The sequence below is a fragment of the Schistocerca gregaria genome, chromosome 1, assembly GCF_023897955.1.
Source record: "Schistocerca gregaria isolate iqSchGreg1 chromosome 1, iqSchGreg1.2, whole genome shotgun sequence".
Lineage (NCBI taxonomy): Eukaryota > Metazoa > Arthropoda > Insecta > Orthoptera > Acrididae > Schistocerca > Schistocerca gregaria.
The window spans coordinates 10,719,182-10,737,282 of NC_064920.1; the positions used below are offsets into that span (position 1 = coordinate 10,719,182).

The following is an 18,101-nucleotide window of genomic DNA, read 5'->3' on the forward strand; positions in this document are numbered from 1 at the left end:
ATACTCACCAAATGATGAATGGAGAAGTATACAGCTTACTACATTTTTACTTTTAACACGATAAAACTTCAGCATAAGGTGTGACATATTAATTTATCACCTATTTACTACTAACTAGTCACAGAATTTGTGCAAACGGTATCCACATATTGCAGTGAATGTACCTTCAAAATTACATCTTTTACAACACTATTTGGGAGATATCAAGAATATTATGAAAAGGAGATAGATTGCCCCCCCTCCACGCACCAGTCTGACCAGACAAAGTGTTGGCAGGTACTACCCAGTCTGACCATAGAGACACGCGCACATTGTGTGTGTGTGTGTGTGGGGGGGGGGGGGGGGGCAGCTCTTGTAATGTGACAGACTGTCTCCTCTACATGGTGAGTAGCAATCTATCATTTTACATCCTGGAATCTCCATTGGAGTTTAGGAGAATGACATTATCTGCATGGGACGACATAAGAACTCTCCTTTCCCCAACCAGAATATGGAAAAACAAAACATACCATGAATATTCACGAATTATAAAAACTCACAACTTTATTTCACAATTTTTTTTTTTTACATCCATACATCATTCTCATTCCAATTCTGATGACACGGAAGGACAGCACCATTTCAATTACTGGAAAAGAAAAGTTATATATCAGTAAGTACTTAGCATAGTTGTAATAGTATTATCCAAATAAATCCAAATTACTAAATTGAGCACACACCCTATACCATGTAAGTTTAATACCTTGTAATCAAATCAATAAAACGGCAATCTTCTGATACAGACACCTCAACAAAGATGAAACCTTTACTTTTTCCCCTGCAAAACAATATAGATATACAACAGTAGAAACATCTGAAAATGTGTTTGTTAGTCTTCAGCACACTCCAGTTTGGGTTTCTACTGCACACTTTTGCATGCATAACCATGCACATTATGGAAGAAACTTCTACTTCTTCGAACACAGAGGGAGGGGAGAATAGTTAGTACCGTTTCATTGCAATTAACAACAAACAAAGACATTCATTGCAATTAACAACGAACCAAGAGGAAGTCTTCTATGCAACAAAGGTTATCTGAGAAAGTTTGAAGTTGATTTAATTTTTAGGTGAGAGCACAATATCCTACAAAAATTAAGCATAACCTCTTTAAAAAAAATATATAAATAAATAAAATAAAAAAAGAACCTATATAGAATCGTATAACAAATGACATGTATTTGAGAACATTTTCACAGTATATCTTACTATCTACTTCCTGAACCTAACCAAATCTATACTGTATAGAGATGTTCTTGCTAAAGGTAAAGTCATCATCAATCTGAAGATCGCTCTGAATACTAGTGCTGTATTAAGCATGGTCTGACTGAAGATCTTGCTCCTGACTGCCCCCCCCCCCCCCCCCCCCAACCAATTAGAAGGAAACCTAGACTAACATGTTCCAACTTAGCACTGGAAGGAGATTTAAGCAGTTCCTGACTCAAACATTCACTGCTACACTAGAGCATGCAACATATGACAAACATTCACCAATGTTTCTACAGAAGATTTTCTGACATGGAGACTGTCACTAAATACTTCCACGAAGAGTACAGCTAACTAAGGCTGGTACTAAGTGTAAACAGGTAAATTTCTACCTTTTCCTCCACTCCAAGTAACACACCTCCCAAAAAACAAAAAATCAAATTTATTGCCTATGTATTACCGCTGACCTACATTAGAGAGTGAAAAGTGTAAAGACACCAGCAAGTTTTTGTAAATGTCTTCACTGAATTTTAAGAGCAACAGAATGTAAAATTGGAAATTAGCATTCTCCGGTATTAGTGAAATATTGCAGTTTTCTGCAGCATTGCAATCATCAAAACATGCCATGCCAATCCCTTAAGAATTCATTACTTATAGGTAACACACCATCAAAATCAAAGTTACATACTAATTTAACAAATGCCCATGTCTATCAAAAAGACTGGGCAAACGAACAGAAACTGAATACAGTTGTCTGAGAACAGGCAAGGGCACACTCCTACACAATGTGATATGAAGTGTAAATAACGTGGGCCCACAAGCAATTGTGTAACATACAGAAATAAAAAACAATACTGTGACATTCAACTTGTGAGAAAATTAACACCAGAAAATTAATAAGTCATAAATGTGATTGCACAAAGAAATGTTGACTTAATATTACTAATAACTGCAATACAATAATCTGATTGTGGGAAGGATTTCAATAGGTTTGTGTCAGGGAAATACATGAAGTGAAAATGAAGCAAGATAGTACCGCAGGAGGAAAGACAGGAAGTACACAGAATGTTGGTTGAAGAAATGTTTTAACTGAATGTGCTCTGACATAGATTCTGTGGAATAAGCCTACTCAATTTTTGATTTTGTGATATAAATATACTCAGACTTCCAGTGATGTTTCCAACCACAATTCTGTGTAATAACTGCAGGGCAACAAAGTAATGTCTTTCTTTAACTCCCTAAATGTGTTAAGGTTTCATGTAACGAAGAACTATGGTGCTTGTCATTTAATTAATTCCCAAAGTTTGTAGCATTGTTAATGGAAACAATCATCAGCAACACTGCACTTAAAATATTTCCAGAGTGACATCATAAGCTCAAAATTTGTGATAGATCGGAAGACAAGTTCAGTTGAAAAATGCAATAAAAACTAGCTTTTGTTTTAAATGTAGGCTGTGACAAGGATCTGTAGTGCAGCCATACCTACATCAGTTCCGAAACTAAAACCACTCTTTTTCCACTGCAGTCAGATATTTTTAGTTTTTAATGTGTTTGAAGGCATAAGAAAAGTCCCACTTAAAACCACATACCTCAGGATTTCCATGTACTTTGGCAGTTAAAATAGGGCATGAAACTATGTATGATACCATTAGCTTTAGTGGTGGTAGCCTGCCCTATGGTGAACACCAGTCAGCTCAGCAGACAAAACTTATAACTGGTTCTTGTGCACAGCTGACTTTACAGTACAGAGTACTACTATTTCAATGCCGATATACTGTCAGATAACAATATCAGTACCCAGAAATTACTGACCACACAGTACTAACACAATGATTAATGGTGTGCTTTCAGATGTTCAGTGCATAGTATTTTGACAACTGACCTAATAAGGTTGCTAGAAGTTTCCCAAGTGAAATTCCCTGATTCCCACAGTTTTAGCACTTTTCCCCAGAAAACATTTGATATCTGAAGGGTAAGTAAACAGGTAATTTATGTAAATTAGATAAAGGCTTTACATGTTTAGTAATAAGTTAACTCATTTAATTAACAGTAGGTTTTTTCTCCTTCTCCCACACTTTCTGCAACAGACCAGTTAAGAAAAAAAGGAATATGTTGTACAGCAAACCATTAAAATCTCATAAATTTGAACAGCAGCACTCGGGTATGTATGTTGACATTTTTTCAGCTAGTATTCAGTCTTTTGTCAAACAATTAAAATCAATCAACCAAAACCAGTCACAATTCCTTCATAACAGTAGTAATCTCAAAATTCCACACAGTTCAGTGGCCCACTTGGTGAGTAGCCATGACTTTTTGGTGTTCAGTTCATTAACTTGCTGGTCGATGGACCTCTTCCATCTAACTCTCTCGGTTCCTTCATATTCTTCACACTGTTTCTGTTTTGAGGCCTCACCTTAACAATTTTGTCATATACTTGACGTATAGCTAACCAATGACTTCCGTTTCTTGGTTGACTATCATACACTATTAATGGAAAAACCTTGCTCTACAATGGCTTGATCATGGTTCACACTGAGAATCTTTTACAGGAAGTTATACAAATGCCAACAGGTGGTATCACCATCAAAAAAGTCACTTCAAAAAGCAACTGATTCTAGTCTCACTTCTCTTGTAGCATGCACGGAGATCACAAAATCCCTGCTTAGCAAGAAGTTGCACATTCTTTCTCAACTTTGTCACAGTCCTTACCACTCATTCAATTCTGCAAAATGAATTTCTGCAAGGCACTTGAGATCCTACTCTTTCTAGTTCTTGAGCTGCTATTTATCACTCCTGAATCTGAAAAGCTTAGGTATCCACAAAAGCTATACGTAACGAGTGACTTTAGGTGGTGGTTTGGGCACATTTTGATCACAAAGTCCACGGGTTTGCAGATAATCAGGAAAGTTCAATGATGTACTCCACAAGTGATTAGATGTACCCTGCGAATGGATTGGAGGGGCTAGATCCGATGGGCAGAGCCTGCTTATTAGCAGGAAACAACTGGCCTCAGATTCGCAGCCTGATCAGTCAGAGACACCAGTGAGCTGAAGTGCTCAGAAATCCACTCGTGTAGCCCAGCTATTCACGTCCATAGTCTCAAGTCACCCTCTGCATGTTGGAGTGAGACCCAGTGATCAATCTGTGCAACAGGCAACTTGGGCAAATTCCCTGAGATCCAAAAAACCATTTCTCAAACTTTCCTGATACTGACTTCAAGCTGAAGCAAGTGGTGGGAAGGGAAGGAGCAACAGGAACGATTGAGTAGGGAAAAAGTGTATGATACCCAACAGCCACTCCACTCCGCCCAGACAGTGACAACACTTAATGCCTCTAAACAAACAGTTTCACCGTTGAGCCAAAAAACGAGATTTGCCAAAAGCCCCCCACCCCCTCAGTATTTCCCTGATATGTTTGAAATTCCGACTTCTAGGAATTGTGACAAACGTGCTTAACCTCCTCCAGTGGCTGCTGGCTGATGTTCATGTTTCCACAGACACAGCATTTCCAGCTCCAGCCACTCAGATGACAGGTGAGATCTTAATGAACTGAGTAAACCTCTGCCCTACTTTATAAGTTTTCCAACTTTTATTAATATAGTAAGCCAACACAGAGGTTTCAATTAAAACTACACTTATCTCCTCAGCTTTCTACATACTGTGCATAAAAATGGAATCTACAACCCTGCTGAAAACCCAAAACAACAACATTAGTCAAGCAGAACAAATAATCTGAAATATCAGTAACTTAATGCTCTACAGGGAATTACAAATGCGTAGAGTACTCTTGAGTTTAGTTAGTGAACATGCAGAATCCTCAATTTAAAGTGCACCTGCAGCTAACTCACTGACTAGTGTGGAGCAGTTTCAAATGAATTCTGAACATAATTTGTATAAATAACAATACTGTTGCAAATATTATCACCTAAGACACTTTAAAGCAATAATAAAGGGCCATCACTGAAACATCATGAAATCTGCTGCTTTTAGCAACATAATGCTAAATAGAAAGGTTTTAAGAAACATTGAAAAATTTAGCATTTCCCACATTCCTGTGAAAAGATGTACCAGTGTACTGATAATGGTAACCTATAAATACTGTATTTTGAAATTTCATTGTAACTCATGCTCATATATAATGTTAGAATGACAGTTTAGTTCCTGTGCAAACAACACAATTCTAGATGTGACAAAAAAAAAAAAAAAAAAAAAAAAAAAAAAAAAAAAAAAAAAAACCAGCCCTACTTCCAGTAGTGAAATTCCATTTTACTAAGCTTCAGTCACCCACATCACATTTCCCAACAATATTGCAGAACAAATCATATCAAACATGCCCCATTTTTAAGATATCTTTCTTGTGGTGCATTAATTAAACCACAAATATTCACAGTACACACGTATACGAAAACTGCAACCAAATTGCCCTTCAACCTAACCTAGACATTGAGTTACACATCTGGCTACCATTACAAACATGAAATAATGAAAATCAAACTCATTGTTCTGTTTTACTGGTAGAAACAAACTTACATGATGTCTTGGCTCCTGTACTGTAACTGGGTGTTGGAAGCAAACTGTTAGTTACATGTTTGTGGAGCTAAAGTGATGTATTTGGTGGTTTTCATATTTACCTGCATCCTACAAAATACAGTTTAGTCGATGCACCACATGAACGATCTCTTAAAATTGTGTCATTTTTGTACAATTTATTGGTGAAAAATGTTGTGCATTACATTCACCAAAAAAACTTCCACATGTATTCCAAGTTAAGTGTTTGAAGTCTCCAATATATGGTAAAAGGAATATTTGGTGATGACATCTGTAAGATTCTGAGAATATGAAGGGATACATACTTTAAGCAGAGTCAAAGGAAATATTGGAACGCACTGGGCTGCACCTTCAAACTAGGCTAACCACTCATATGGCCACAGATACATGCAAGTCTGTGTTCAGTCATAGGCTCTTGTTTCAACATAGGATTTTAATGATTAAGTCTTAGTACGACTTAAAGACCCTGTTCTGCTATGCATGTACTGGCATGAGTCAGCTGTCTACATATCCCAATTGTACTTTCCAACCCAGCAGAAAATGCAGACATTGTCAAATACCTGATATTTGAATGAAAACAGTTTGTTTCCATGTTCAAATATGGATGCCAGGTGGCTATTTTGCATTGATAGATTGGCAGCATATGCCTCAGATGAGAACTTCGAAGTTATCACAATGCTTTCTTTAGAAAAACTGATAACATTTTATGACTGCAAAGTACTTTTCTTTAATCAAATACATTTTAAGCATTTAATGTGAAAGCCTTAAAAATACAGTTTGGATGAGCTTCATACCTTCTTTCCTGCTGCTGCACCAACTTTGGATTTCTTTGTACCACGTACTTTCTTCATTCTGTTTTTCCTTTCCTTGCGCTGCTTCCTTGTTGCCTTTTGTTTCTCATACAAACCATGCTGCAAAATTAAATTCACACAGATTAGCCAATGTTGCAGTACTTTATAGCTTCACTGTACATCCAATTGTCTTGTGTTATCATTGGGGACATTCCATGCTTATGGGTATGACAAGCACACATTTTGCAGTAATATACATTGAAGTGCCAAAGAAACTGGTATAAGCATGTGATTCAAATATAGTGATATGTAAACAGGCACTGAGGTTGGCAACCAGGGTTGTCACAAGTCACCCCAACTGAAATTCCCTGATTCCCAAACAAGCTTTAGAATTTTTCCCTAACAAATTCTGAGGTCTCACCAGTGGGTTAAGACATAAGTTGATAAAAAAAAAAAAAAAAAGGTAGGGACTTTGTGTTTCTAAACGCAAGAGCAAAAATCTTAAGCAGTAACATCAACATCTTTCATAATGAAATGTATTTAGACAGAGAAAGCAAGCCAAATGGTATGTGTGTCATCGAGACCACTAACATTTTATTTCAATGAAACGAAACACATATAGTGACAAAAATAGCCATTCCTTGGAGTTGCAAGACAGATTTGAAATACGTTCACTCATTTCAGAAATAGCCACAGAGAAAAGTAGGCCTCCTGCAGGAAGTGTATAAGACGGGGAAGAGTTGTGTAAACCAACACTATAGGTGACAACCAATTCAATGTTGGCTTTACTATGATCATTATTGTCAGTTATTACACACTGTGTTATCTCAATATTTCAGTGGTATTGTGAGTCCACCTGCTTAGCTGAGTAGTAACATGTTTGTCTACCACACAGCAGGCACAGATTTGATACACAGCCAGGTTGGAGATTTTCTCTGCTTGTGGACTGGAAGTTATGTTGTCCTCATTATCATTTCATGACCACCGACACACAAGTCAGCCAATGTGGCACAACCTGAATGAAGACTTGCAACCCAGAATTTGAACTTCCTTGGATGGGGCATCTCGGCCATCAATGCCACACAATAATTTCATTTTACAGGCATTGCGTGATGTTTCTTTCGTGAAATATATGAGTACACAGCGTACAAACCACCAGTGACTGCCACAATTTTCTTCTTCTTACTGTCCATACTTTCTAATTTATGGACTCCTTTTAAAGTGCCACTATATACTACAATATATATAATCTCTATAAAACACCACACTGTACAATGTATTTGTTTGTTAATCCCTGAAAGTTTCCTTGCACACAGGAGTTAAATATGCACCTTAAGTGCTAACATTAACAGAATGTAAAATGAGTGTGTTAAGGTATTTGAGATTATTGTATATTACTGCTGGTGTAATGTATAATTTCCATTTGAATTTGTCTGTTATAACAAGTCTTACTGGTACAACTAGTTAACACACTTCTAAGTAGCTATTTTCCAAAGAAACCTTAACAGACTTCCATTTTAGTCTATGATGTGATGTTTTTCATGGCTTTAAATTAACATACAAGTAATTCCAAGTGGACAAATATACTCCATGTTACAAACAGTATTCACCATACCCCTAAATAATCATGTAAACTTTCTTCAGTTACTAAAGACACTGTCAGCTTTTATCTTAATTTTTCAGACAGGTGTGACAAGTTTTAGGCATTTGAACTTCACTTCTTAACAAAATAATTTAGTTTTAACAGGATACAGATGTGTGACAAACTCATTTCTTCAAAGAATATTCCCTCATAAAGAACTCATTCATTTGTAGGGTAGAATAATTAATGCAAAAAATACAGCGATAAAGTTTCCTAAAGTTGTGGAACAGAGACAATGGAATGCAGACAATCTAAATTGAGTGACTGAGACAATCACACTGAGAAATGAGAAAGCAGGTAACTTGTTATTTGGGAACAAAAATTACTTGACATATAATCAAAATGAAAAGGAAATACAAAGCAGATTCACAATAAGTAAAGCATTACCAATAAAACAAAAAATTATTAGCATCAAATATAAATTTAAGTTGTAGGCCATCTTTTGTGTGGTATTTCCTTGTATAGCAATGAAACATGGACAATAAATGATTCAGAGAAGGGAAGAGAAGCTATTGAAATGTGATGCTACAGAAGAATGCTGAACATTAAGTGGGTACACTGAATAACTACTGAAAAAGACATTGAATTTAATTGATCATAAATTAACTTTATGACAGAACCTAACTAAAACAACGAGTCTGGATTATGGAACACCTAAGGCATCAAGGAATTGCCAATTTACTACAAGAGGGAAGTGAGGAAGGTTTAAAAAGACAAAGGAATGACTAAATTAAGCAGATTCAAATGGATGCAGACATGAAGAGAAAACAGAGGATATACTACTCTGCAGAGTTGCATCAAAACAATAACAAGAAGTTGTTAAAGAAACCTTGGATCACTACAGGTATCAATAACTTCACAACAAAAATGAGGCAGGTACAAAACAGCCAGAACAAGTGATACAGAACCACCATATTACAAACAGCACTGTCACATATAACAAAAAGTTGTAAAAATCAATAAGAATCTTGTCTGAAACTCATAGAGCAGGGAGTTAAATGAACATGGGATATTAATAAGACAAGGAAAAGAGGCATGGATGGTGAAATTTAAGTTACACAGAATCTGAACACTGAAGGAAAATTCATATGTAGAAGACATTTTTTATAATAGTTGGATGTTACTTTTATTTATTTAAAAGCAAGCAATTTATTATGTATTTATTATTAAGCCTTTAAATTCTTTTTAAAAACAGGTGAGAAATTGGCACATATGATTTAGAAGAGAGCACAACTATAGACTGAAGCAAGATGACGCTCTCCATACTACTTTATCCTGTGCAAGACTTATCTTCTAACCACTGCAATCTACATCCTTTTGAACCTGATTCCTGTATTCATCTCTTGCACTTCGTAATTTTTAGCCCCACACTTTCCTCCAACATTAAAGTGAAGTGTTGACACGAATAATGCTGTATCACACATTTCGACGTTTCTACAAAACGAGTAATAATGTATACGGCAGCCTGCCTCTCCTGCTGTAATATTCAACCTGTTTACCATACGAGGGCAACACTAAACAGCAAAGAGCCACAGTTTTTGCACCTCTGTGCAAAAAAATACTGTATGTTACAAGAATAGTGTAGTGTAGCAAGGTGATGCTTACCAAGTGGTTCGAAAAATGCAAATAACAGGTGGAAAAAGGAAAATTAACTTCAGTAATTGTCAGGATATTAAGAGGAAAAGACTTCGGGGAAAATAAGACATGATTTTAAAAAATTTTAAATTTGGTACTTCTTGTATGTTGTTGGAAGAGATGGGACTTTTTATTGGCAATAATGGTTTGTTGCCCATTATTGCTTTCCCTCCACAATTTATAGCTATTTTTGGAAGGTCATGTGTTGTTCATGTGATTAGACTGAATAACTGGAGATTTTTGACATTCTTTTCAACTAACTGGCAACTAAGAATTATTATGTCATTATTTATATTATAGTTACATACCTTAATGTATTGCATAAACGGTATAAAATTGAAGTAGGTAAATTATAGGTTAAGATAAATAATATAATACAACAGCATGAATTTACATGTAACACAAATCACATTCATGTAAACAACTTTTATGTAAAGAATGTTAGAGCTAACTATCTTTTTCAGTAATTTATTTCTTTGTGAAAATGTGTAATAAATATCACCATCGAAAATTTCACAATTTTAACCAATATTGTACAAGCAGAAATTTAAATTTATCGTGAGTCACATAATATGATTCACAGTTTTATTTTCCTACGGTTAAAAGAGGAAACACAGCAGCAGAAAGAAAATGGGGAGAGAAAAGTGAAGGAAAATATGAAGAATTTAAAAAGCAGCATCTGGAAGAAGCTAGAAAAAGTCAACAGAAGAAGAAACTAAAGTTCGTATAGTTGAGTCAACATAAGCAACAACTGTTATTGAAAGAAAGAGCTGAAACAAGGTAGAGTGTTGGAAAAAATAGGTAATGTAAGATCAGTGACCTACTAAAAATGGGTTTCCACTGTACAAGTCATATAGTGCTCTGGGGAAAGCTACGGCTCGAGCCACTTGTTTCTTGTCACATTCACCACAACGTTAAGTCATAGTTGTTCACCAGTTTGTGTGGAAACTCATCAGATGGAAAGTCTGAAAGATCCCGTCATGCCAGTAGTCCACAAAATAGACGCCTTAGTTCTGAAACTAGATACTTGGTAACATGTCTACTGTTGTGACCATAAGTCACCAGTTACCAGGCACGAGGACACAAGTGTTTAGAGAAAACAATGAGAAAAAGACAGTTTGTATTCACCACTGAGTCATGTTCATCATGGAAACAAATGATGCATTCGAACACCAACACCCTGGTGTTAAAACTGGGAATTCCAAGTTTGCAGAAGTACAGCCACTACTTGTTCAATTGAACAGCAAACTATCTCACAACTATGTTTGTGTAAATATCATGAAATCTCTCAAATGCTGTCAGCAGCCTTCATAAGAAACATGATAATATTACAACTTACAGCAACACATTTGTATCAATCATAATACACCACTCAGTGGGCTTTGTTAGAAGAATGAATGTAACACATCAAAATGACAGACGTTTCAACAAAGCCAATACAACTGACAAATGGAAAATTGTGAATTCATCATGGTATGTTTGGAAAATGGAAGAAAACTACTCTAAAACAAAATTAAAGAAGTAGTCCCTACAGCTGATATAGTGAAATCCATAATTTCCATAATTCCTCAGCTTCTTCTTCACTGCTATACAAAAAGCTCCGTCTGCATCTTATCAGCAAAAGGAAGTGATTTTGAGCCAAGATTCTAAGGAATTTCCATTGCTACATACGGATTTTGCTGAAAATTGCACTTGTGTTTATCAAGGTGAGGTGCAAAGTGCACATTGAGCACAAGCACAAGTTAGTATTTTCACCGTGTCACAGCGGCATTCAGGTTCTTACCACACCGTCATCGTTTTAGACACCTCCAAAGCAAAGATACTGGATTGTGTACCTTAACAAGGTACTGTCAACTAAACCGGAATATGTGAAGGTAGTTTCAGCATGATCCGATGGACTTGCCTCACAATTTAAAAACCAAATATATTACTGCTGTTTAATCTCAACCTCAGCTGTTCAACAGTGTGGAATGCAGTACTCAAGTGAAAAATCATAGTAGGTGATGCATCAACTTCTGGTCAGGCAGCTGCAAGTACCACAACTATGCAGGTGTTTCATATATCTTCTGATGAAATTCAAGAAATCAATGTGAAAATTAATATAGCTCAAATATTTTCTTCGGCATCATCAGTACCCACCATTCAGGATAAAACTTTAGTCAGTTAATACACCTGATATCAATGCAAGAGTATATTTTCAGTTCTGGCTTCATTGAATTCACAGTTTATTTTCCCAGATGTCAAACACTTATAATTTTTCATAGTTTCTAAAACATGAAATGAGTTTTTATCTTATTTGGTAAATAATGTCATTTTCATTTCTCTGCTCACGGGGAAAAGTTTTTCCAACAATAAGCAGCAAATAGCACGAGTCCAGGACTTTAGTCAATACAGTATATTACAATATTTTATGTGGTGTATATATTTTTAGAAATTTGCAACTGTGTCATTTGAATGGGAACCTAATATGAGTTTTCTGTGATAAAAACCAGATCCGACTCCTAACAGTTTGACCAAAAATGTATGTTAGCAATAGGATGCCCAAAATTTTTCGAGTCACAACAAATTACATACTTATTCTTTAATTTTATTCCTTCCCTCCTTAAATATTAATTCAAGATCTTTGCCTGCCAAACAATATATAATGACAATTTACAAAAGAAACTATAGGTTTACAGATTGATAAAAGTCAACATAACAGAATACCAATTTTAAAATATGGGTCACCATGGGGTCTCCCTTCGTGATGCTGGATTGGGACTTAAAACGTGAAAAGTAAAGGTAGTTCCTGCAAAACAGCTTCCAATGCAGTGAGTGGAACAACCCTGTATTGGTTTTTTCAAAAAACTTAAGTCCATAGAGTAGCACATGTCCCGAACAGCGACTTATGTGCTCGTTGAGTACTCAGCTCTAACGACGTATGTTATATGAATCTTATGAAAACATTACAGAAAAAAATGTAACATGAATAAAACCAACTACAGTTCAGTCATCATCATCACTGATAAATAACTATATTACACACTCTGAGAATTGACATACTTTTAAAGCACAATGTATTAGATAGTAATATTGACTGCACAATTTGGGATCATGTATGCAATGCTAAATTCTGTTCAAAAGAACGATGCAAGGACATGAACTTTGAAATTAAAACTGTATGAAGATTATCATGTCTTGACACACAATGAGCAGTCCACTTACTTAAAACTTCGTGGAAATAGGTGTGCGAACCAGGCGAAAGGAAGGTAAAACAATACTTCAGAGACAAGCTACTTTCAAATATGAAGTACAGTTGAAAGAAGTGCGTCAAGAAACATTGCTTGGCATATTCTGAACCAGCAACAAATACAGACTCTTCAGTATAAACTGTTTTGAGGGGAACATTAAAACAGGCCACATGCCATACCAAATGACGACATGGCTCCGATTCAGGAACACATTTCGAGTTTCCCAAAGCAGGTGAGCCATTATAGCACAAATACATCATCAAAAGAATGTCTATACACAGACCTCAACCCTCTGCAGAATGTATCGATTGCTTATGACTGCAGCGTCAGACAAAACAGAAATACACAACATCGAACTTGAGACTATTCAGTTGTGTCATGCAAAAGCAGACCAAGCATACAGACTGCTAAAAAACAATTCAAAATTGGCTAAAATGAATGTCGTTATAATTTCAGGGTTCATGATGTTGCTACTGGAAACAACACAGTACATTTGTGGGATGAATCTGCTGCAAGCAGAGGTTCAGCCAAAATAAGTTTCCTGCCTGCTTAAATTTGTGACACTTGAAAAAGGTATGGAACAAACTAGTTGTATGGTCCGATTCACTGGTTTGGTCATAGTCCCTTGTTCTGAATACAACAATGCCACAAGGGTGAGAACAAAATAAACGAGACTGACAACTCAAAACAGAATGAAAGGTAAAATCACAGGAACGATGAAGGGCAACAAACATGTAAATGGACATAGGGGACAAGAAAAGCACAGAAATGTAAGAAACGGGACAAAGAGATTAAAACAACAAAGATTACCATGGCTGGCTGACCATTAGAATGAAAAAGGAGAAGCCAGCCACTCTGCAAGACATTAAAACCTCCACCCTAGAAGCACTAGTGTGGAGGACGAAAGAGGGAAAACTTAAAACTAAATCAGCCGATGAGGCGTTGTCATATAAAATTAGCGGCACCGAGCCCTGTAACCCAAGATTTCGTCGCTTGGCAGTCGAAGTGGGACAGTGCACCAGAATATGGGCCACTGTCAACTGCGTGCCGCACCGACACGCAGGTGAGACTTCACTGCGCAGGATGTAACTGTGGGTCGCCCAAGTGTGGCCAATGCAGAGCCGGGAGAGGACAACTGACTCCCTGCGAGAGGATCCGCATGGCAGTCTTCCACACATTTGTAGTCTCCTTAATGACACGCAGGTGGTTGTGTGTACTGTTATGCCATCCTGTCACCCAAAGCCGAAAAACCCTACGGCGAAAGTCAGAACACAGGTAAAGTTCAGAGAGTCCCATCTCCAGAAGCGGTTTCCACGTAGCCTTGTTTGGCCAGCCTGTCAGTAAGTTCATTAGTTCATTGCCTGGGATGCTGAGATGTCCTGGGGTCTACACAAACACCACTGAATGACGGGACCAGTCCCAAGGCATGTCCGGATATACTGAAGTGCACGAGAGACGGCCACCAGCTCTGCAGTGAATACAGTGGCGACATCGGGCAAGGAACGTTGTTCAAAATGGCCTCTGTGGATGTAGGTGAAGCAAACATGACCATCAGCCATCGAGCTGTCGGTGTGAACCACTTCAGAGACCCGGAACGTGTCAAAAATCGAGAGGAAGTAACAGTGGAGAGTGGCAGGACTAACCGAGTCCTTAGGGTCATGTGAAAAGTCCAGACAAATCTGCACCCTAGGAGTACACTATGGAGGTGTATGTGGATGGACCTGGCTGGGAAGTGGTAAAGGCAAGGACTCCAGTTCAGACAGAAGGGATCGCACACGAACTGCACTCGTTAAGCCTGACCTGGGCCGCCGATGCAGGAGATGAACTGTTTAGTGAATAAAGAATATCTGTGTAAATTCTAAAACCACTCAGCCCTCTACCACCTCGAACACATGATATTCTAGATACAAGTGTGGGATGGTAAAATCCTACCTACTGCGTGTCACATGTTTGTGCAGGTTTAAAAATAAGTCGCGGGAAGAAAGTAGACGCAGTGGTCGAATGACACTGACAAGTACCTGTTTGGAAATCCACAGATGTGTGAGTGAGTGTCTATGGAAGAACCATGGAATCTATATGCAGCTTTGTGCTTATTGTGTCACTGACTACTGTTATGTGAAACAGGAACAGTTGAATAAGTACTCATATAGACTTGACTCAGCCTTGTTAGAGGCAAGACTTTTTTCAATACCCTTTCTGAAAATCATAGTGTCAAAGCAGACTTTCTTTCAAATGTAAATCAATTTGTTTCTAACATACGACTGTACAAGAGACTTGCTGAAGTTACATATTATGTTGAAAATGAGAATTTTTATTGTGCTTGAAAGTCAAATACATCATTGATTGACGAAACAAAGTTTGTGTAGCTACTTATTTCCCTAGTAGAGGAAGACTTGAGAGTTCCAGTACCAAGCGTTATTTGACGAAGATGATGTCAAGACAGTTCAGAGCAGCTGGCTATCCAGTAAAGAAGAGTGGCTGCGAACCTCAAGCAAGTCATCTCGTCAAGAAATGGAATTTGGTTTGGGGAAATAAATTAGTATAACCCTGACCTACACTCACATTAAGTTGTCAAAATGATAGAACTATTACGGGTGGAAAAAGGAGACTAATTCGGATGCTCAGGAAAACTACTAATGTGTGTGATGTAAATGGCGAGCAGTTTTGCACGTCAGATCTGCAACGGAGAGACTCCAGCCACCACCAGGACACTGATCGCCGGACTCTTTCTGAAAGCTCCCATTGCTAGGCGAACACCACAGTGGTGCACTAGGTGGAGTACACGCAAAGCTGAGGGCACTGCCAAACCATAAACCAGACTCCCATAGTCGAGGCGTATTGAACAAGGGCTTTGTAGAGCTGCAGCAAGGTAGAGCGATTTGCACCCCAATTGGCATTGCTCAGGCAACAGAGGGCATTGAGGTGCTGCCAGCACTTCCACTTAAGCTCACGAAGGGGAGGTAGCCAGGTCAATCAGGTGTCGAAAACCAGTCCCAAAAATCAGTATGTCTCCGCTACAGCTGGTGGATCGTCATGAAGGCAAAGTTCTGGTTCCAGATGAACAGCATGACTGACAGAAGTGCATGACACACGACTTAGCAGCGGAAAACTGGAAGCCGTGGGCGAGAGCCCAGAACTGCACTTTGTGGATGGCTCCACGTAGGCACTGCTCTGTAGTGGTGGAGAGGTACAAAATGCAGAAGTCATCTGCATACAGAGAGTGAGACCGAAGGTCCTACAGCTGCTGCTAGACCGTTAATGACCACTAAAAATAGTGATACACTCAATACAGACCCCATTCTCCTGGATATGGGTGGAACTATGGGAAGCACCAACTTGGACACAGAAAGTACGCAGTGACAGTAAATTCTGGATAAAAACAAGGAGCAGGCCTCGGAGCCCCCACCAGTATAATGCGTCAAAGATATGATGTCGCCAGATGGTGTCATACGTTTTGCGTGGATGGAAAAAGACAGCATCAAGGTGTTAGTGTATGGAAAAGGCTGTTCGGATGGCAGACTTGAGGGACACAAGATTATCAGTGGTCGAACGCCCCTTGCGGAAACTGACCTGACATGGAGCCAATAGGCCATGTAACTCCAGGACCCAACCCAACCAGACACACCATACATTCCAGCTGCTTACAAACAACATTGGCGAGGCTGATGGCCCGATAGCCATCCATATCAAGCGGGTTTTTACCAAGTTTGAGCACCAGAATGATGATGCTCTCCCACCATTGCAATGGAAAGACACCATCGCACCATATCCGGTTGATGATGAGGAGATGGCACTCGTAGTCACACAAATGTTAAATCATCTGACTGTGGATCTGATCTGGCCCAGGAGCTGTGTCGAGGCAATGTGCAAGTGCACTGAGGAGCTCCCACTCCATAAATGCTGCGTTACAGGATTCACTGTGGGGCGTAGACTGAGGAGCTCCCACTCCATAAATGCTGCGTTACAGGATTCACTGTGGGGCGTAGGTAGCCAAAAAGACGTCTGATCTCTGTCCAAACTTGGGAAGATGATGTATGGCACCCAATGGTAGACAATTACCTCTCCCCAAACTCCTGTTTCCATCGTTGTATAAGCCGGTCTACACGGGCATGGAGCCGCTTAAACACTATCAGATGCTCTAGGGAAGGGTGCCACTTATGTCACTGTAGAGATCGCCAATGCTCTAATTACCTCAGTAACTTCCTACAACCACGAAGGGACTGTGTAGCCAGCATACCCTAAAGAGTGAGGAATCGCATTTTCTGCCACAGAAACAATTGTGGTAGTCACCTGCTCAACAAACACATTGATTTTACCATGTGGGGGAAAGTCAACAGTCACATCAAAGGTGAAAGTTTCCAGTCTGCCTTGTTTAAAGCCCATGTGGGCAGGCACCTGTGGGCCAGTGACAGGAAGATGCTCTCCAGTGGTGGATAGATGGGAGAAGTCCTGGGCTGCAAACTGATAAATCAATGGCCACACTGAAATGTGTGGCGGCCCCAGTACTTAAGAGGCAGAGGAACTGAGACAGTAAAGTTTCGACACCTCTGCCTCAGCCAGTCAGCACAGTGCCACCCCAAAGGGGTTATGGGTGTTAAAATCTCCCAAAAGTAGGAAGGGCTTAGGGAGTTGATCAATCAGTGCAGTTAACACATTCAGGGGTACTACACTATCTAGAGGGAGAAATACATTGCAGACAGTTATTTCCTGTCATCTTTGTTCTGACAGCCACAGGGGTTTGAAGGGGCACAGCTTCACTACAGACTGAGTTTAGGACATAAATGCAAACTCCACCTGACACTATTATAGTCACGACGGTTCCTGTAATGTCCCTTATAGCCGCAGAGGGGAGGGGTCCGCATTGCCGGGAATTAGGTTTCCTGAAAGGCAATGCAGATAGCAGCTGTAAAGATAAACAGTTGCCATACCTCAGCCAGGCAGTGGAAAAAACTGGCACAATTCCACTGGAGGATGACATCGTGAGTCTGGGAGGGCATGAACATTCAATGAGGTA

At 38.8% G+C, this 18,101-nt stretch overlaps 1 protein-coding gene across 4 annotated transcripts in view; it reads right to left on the bottom strand.

Moving 5' to 3' along the window:
- Nucleotides 1-517: 517 nt before the first annotated feature.
- Nucleotides 518-18,101, bottom strand: part of LOC126323807 (40S ribosomal protein S24) — a 29,779-nt gene continuing 12,195 nt past the window's right edge. For 2 of the 4 annotated variants that reach the window (XM_049994855.1, XM_049994798.1), the window contains exons 4-6: nt 6,584-6,700; nt 743-817; nt 518-628 (exon numbers count right to left, since the gene is read on the bottom strand). In XM_049994855.1, coding sequence (XP_049850812.1) covers nt 806-817; nt 6,584-6,700 — 129 coding nt within the window. In that variant the 3' untranslated portion in view covers nt 518-628; nt 743-805. The remainder of the gene's footprint in view (nt 629-742; nt 818-6,583; nt 6,701-18,101) is intronic. The other 2 variants (XM_049994881.1, XM_049994935.1) reach the window with 1 other exon arrangement.